Here is a 5000-nt window from a genome sequence, read left to right as displayed (position 1 = left end):
TTTTTTGGAACAACGAAAAAAACAAACAGAGAAACGAGACATGCAACATAAAGAGTATATCCCTTCGTCAGTTGTCCCTGTTCCATCTACTCCGCGTTTCGAAGGTATATATATATATACTAGCAGCTAAGCCCAGTTTCACCTGGTCGGTTTGGATGATGTGGCTGTAATACCTGCAATGTGTAAGCATTTGGCTTGTTTGGGCATGCTTACGTTAAAAAACAATTTTAGAATGACTTTTTTCTGTCAAAACGCTAAAAATAACTGACCAACAAAAAAAAACCCAACCAAGATTCAACCAAATCAAAAAATAAACCCAAATACTAAGCAAACAAAAATGAACCATCCCACTTCCATTGCACGCATGCACGCACACACATATATTCACATACCCCCATCCCTTTTACATACACACACATATATTCACACAGAGTTGAAACATTGTTTGATTTATTTTTTCAGCACACAATTTTCATCATCTCACTACCAAGTATGATATCACCCCTTCCTTCCTTATTCATCTATCACCCCTTCCTTTCTCATTCATAAACACAAGAGTATTATTATAGTAGATTATTTCAGTAACCATGGGAGCTATGAAAAAATACAAAGCCCAGCATCACCACCAGATCATTCTACACATCTGTGTAATTTTTTGCGCAATTCCACCCAGCTGTTTGACCGTGAATCCTAAGACAAGAAAGAATCGCCCGTGTCAAATTTATATGTATAGATATATATATAGTTCAAATTTACAGAAAACAAAACACAAAGACAGGTGAGGGAACAACATACAGGTGTATTAGTTTGATGCTCGAGAAGAAAGGAAAAGTCTTTGGTGTTTCAGGCCTATGTTCTTTGACAGAAAGATCTGAGAGAAAATGTTTTTGTATTTTGGGATGGTCATTTTTTTTTTTTTTTTAACAAATAAGCACACGCTATATATTCATTCTTCACTCATTTATTACTGTTCTTATTTTAACTCATGTCTATAGTCCAGAAATCTTTCATCATGCATCTGTGACCTTTTCAGTAACACTTTCCGTCTTGGAGAAAGAATGACAAAAAAAGGAAGAGAGAAAAATATGTGTAGAGATTAATGGTTCAACATGATGATATGACCGGAATGGGTTGACATGATTTGATGGGCCCAAGGACTGCATTGTACTCCAGTGATTACTTTAGCATGATTTCTGCAACTAGATATTCTCTCCAACACAAACCACTTTACAGCATGTACTGGATACTTTTCTTGTGCACTAGTGAGGTTGCCCGTTAGATAGAAACAATGAACCCAAGGTGATGGTATGGGTGATGAGGATTTGAAGGATGAGAGAAGGGGCCAGACCAGAGCAGGTTTCTCGGTGTAGAGGAGCCACATGGCTTCTCACATTTAGAATAGAGGAGGAAAGTGATTGGGTGGAACTGGAAAGGGATAAAATAGGGGATGAAGGGACTGGGTGGTCTTCTCAAGGTACAAGGAACAAGGTGAGTGGATTGAGAGGAACCAGGAGTGTAGGTGGATGAAGGCTGCAAGAGTATATGGAGGAGTGAGGAAAGGTGGGGACTGGCTGAGTGGGAGAGAGGCAAGCAGTATCTCTTACAATTGTGTAGGGTTGAAAGATGGATAAGGGGTAGAGATGACTATGTATGAGTTGGGGGAAATAGCAGTTACAGAAGAAAGTGAAGGCAAACAGCAGAATAGTAATGACAATGCAGTGGATAAGGGAAGAAATGGCAACTCAGTGGAATGTGATCACTGTAAAGTGTACTGGGAAGAACAGTATTATGAGTGGTGGGAGAGTGTTTGGCCATAGCAGAAGTGGACAAAGGTAGAGGTAGGTGATGAGATAAGGATAAGACTAAGTGAAGGATGGTAATAGAGATGGTTCAAAGAAGGTAGTATACTGGTAGAGTTGTTAGGTTGATGAAAAGGATACCTTGTAGTATTTGTTCTGTTTGTGCTCTGAGTTCAAATGCCACTGAAGTCAACATTGCTTTTCATTTTTTCAGTGGCAATAGAAAAAGTGCCAATCTAGTGCAGTCGATTTGTGAAACTGGTAACAAGTCAGACAAGATGCCTAGCAGTATCTGTTCTGATTCTTAGTGTTCTAACAGCAATACTTGTCAAACAATGGTGTCAGACTGTATCAGCCCAAGTTGGCTGCCTTTACTTTGGATAACCTTTGGTAGCTTGGTAGGGGATGATTTGCATGCATGAGCAACTGCCAGTCTTTTTTTTAAAAATTCTGTCCAGGCCTGAACATGTATGAATTAAATCATGGTCAAACTTTACCAGCAGAAACCGTAGGTATACATACATACATTAATACACACACACACACACGCACACGCACACGCACACACACACACGCACACACACACAGTGGCTCTTTGTCAGTTATGACAACAAGTGCTCCAGTTGACATGATCAACTGGACAACATGCTCATGAAATTAAGACATACACACCTTTAGCGTAGTTCTCAGAAGGATTCAGCATGACACAGAGTGTGACAAGGCTGGCTCTTTGAATTATAGACACAAATAATTTTGCCAGCTGAGTGGACTGGAGCAACAAGAAATAAAGTGTCTTGCACAAGGACACAACACACCACTGGAAATTGAACTCTTGACCTTACAATCGTGAGTTGAATACCCTAACCACTAAGCCACATGCCTTCACACACACATACATGCATACATACATACATACATACATACATACATACATACACACTGTATAACAAGATCTGTTGGAAAGATAATCTCGAGGACAAAGAAATAAGAACCCACAGTATGGTGGAAGCCATAGCCACTCATAATAAAATGGAGTATTGGTGGAATGTCCCAGTGAAAACCTCAATGAAATGTAAAGACAGTAGACCTGATATAATGATTTGGGATAGAGAAGAGAAACAGTGTACAATTGTGGAAATCAGCTGCCCAGCAGATGTTAACATAAAGCTACAGATCAGTGAAAAAGAGAATACCTATGCTGAACTATCAAGAAATCTGCAGTTACTCTATCCAGATTACAAGTTCAGGTTTATACCTGTAATTATTGGGGCACTGGGATATGTAACACAGTGCCTAAATAACAATCTTGAGAAATTAGGCTTCTCAAAACCAGAAAGAGAAAGCTGATTCAAACACTACAGATCCAATCCATCACTGGAACTGTATAAATCTGAATTAGTTTCCAGAAGTTTATTATTTAAATATATATGAGCATGTCAAGATATGCAACTATATGCATGAGAATGCATACATACATAAAGCAAAACATACAAATCTGCACATATATATATACATACAAAAATACCCTGTTGATGTTGAATTTTCAATGAAGGAGCCTTGGGTCTTGGTTAGAAACCGGCTCTTTCTCTATTGGCAAGAAATTTTGAAATAAAACTGAATAATGACATACATACATACATACATACATACATACATACATACATAAACTAGCACACTATAAGGAAATCCGTTGGAAGGATAACCCCGAGGAGAAAGAAATAAGAACCCACAGTATGGTAGAAGCCATAGTCACTCATGATAAAAAGGAATACTGGTGGAATAATATCCCAGTGAAGACCTCAGTAAAATCTAAGCACAACAGACCTGATATAATGATTTGGGATAGAGAAGAGAAACTGTGTACAGTTGTGGAAATTAGCTGTCCAGCAGATGTTAACATAAAGCTGAAGATCAGTGAAAAAGAGAAAACCTATGCTGAACTATTGAGAAATCTGCAGTTACTCTATCCAGATTACAAGTTCAGGTTTATACCTGTAATTATTGGGGCCTTTAGATATGTAACACATTGCCTAAATACCAATCTTGAGAAATTAGGCTTCTTAAAACCAGAAAGGAGAAAGTTAATTTGAAGACTACAGATCCAATCCATCACTGGAACTGTAAAAATTTTTAAAACTTTCCAGAAATTTATCATTTAAATATGTATGAGCATGTTTAGATATACAACTATATGCATGAGAATACATACATAAAGCAAAACAAATCTGCACACACACATACATACATACATACATACATACATACATACATACATACATACATACAAAAGTACCCTGTTGTTAATATTGAAATTCCAATGAAGGAGCCTTGAATCTAGGTTAGAAACTGGCTCTTTCTCTATTGGCAAAACTGAACAATGACATACATACATACACACATACATACATACATGCATACATGCACACACACATTCAAAAATACATATATATACATACGTGATGGTTGTTCCATCTTCACACATGACTGCTATTTCCTTGTCCTTCTTACTTGTCCATGGCATTTTTTGATTTTTGTCCATAACCTTTTAGATGATTATTCAATCTCACAGCATGGTTTGTGGCTTTAGTGACCGATGAAAGTTGTGAGTTACTGCGCACTTCAAACTGGTTGTCAGCACACTTCACCACTATTCCATTGCCATAAGATTCCCAGTAGATGAGATGACAAATGAGGTCATCATAAAGAGACATCTGTACATTATTGGATTACAGTGATAAATGCATGTACAATATGAACACCACTCTCTGAGTTTCCCTCATTAGTACCTAGTGACTGGCTGAAGCAAGATGACCAATAATCATGTGAAACTACAGGCTTTACATCAGTGTTGTACTTCTAGAAAGATGTTGTATGCTGCACACCCTGATATGAACAAAAAGGATTTCTGTGTCCCTGCATTCAGATCGATTGTCATTACATATGCTGGTTGACTCACAGCTAGGATCCTGACAGGTACAACTACTTTGGGTTAGAATAGACCTGGGAACAATAGTGGCTATGTAGTGGTTCCACACTCTTCAAAGCTCAGAAACTTCTGAACCATCAGATGCAGTTTAAAGTTATACTCAGGACATACACACATACATACATACATACATGCATACATACACACACACACATACACATATACATTCATTTATTCATACATACATTCGTATGAACACACACGTATATATATAT

At 37.7% G+C, this 5000-nt stretch overlaps 1 protein-coding gene across 1 annotated transcript in view; it reads right to left on the bottom strand.

Annotated features, from left to right (window-relative positions):
- LOC106869179 (beta-arrestin-1) overlaps positions 1 to 4488 on the bottom strand; it is a 275729-nt gene extending 271241 nt beyond the window's left edge. Inside the window, exon 1 of the mRNA XM_052968277.1 lies at positions 4256 to 4488. Within this exon, the coding sequence (XP_052824237.1) occupies positions 4256 to 4338 (83 nt within the window). The 5' untranslated portion in view covers positions 4339 to 4488. The remainder of the gene's footprint in view (positions 1 to 4255) is intronic.
- Positions 4489 to 5000: the final 512 nt, after the last annotated feature.

Source organism: Octopus bimaculoides, chromosome 5 (genome assembly GCF_001194135.2).
Source record: "Octopus bimaculoides isolate UCB-OBI-ISO-001 chromosome 5, ASM119413v2, whole genome shotgun sequence".
In the NCBI taxonomy this organism is placed as follows: domain Eukaryota; kingdom Metazoa; phylum Mollusca; class Cephalopoda; order Octopoda; family Octopodidae; genus Octopus; species Octopus bimaculoides.
This window is presented reverse-complemented; position numbering and strand designations above follow the sequence as displayed.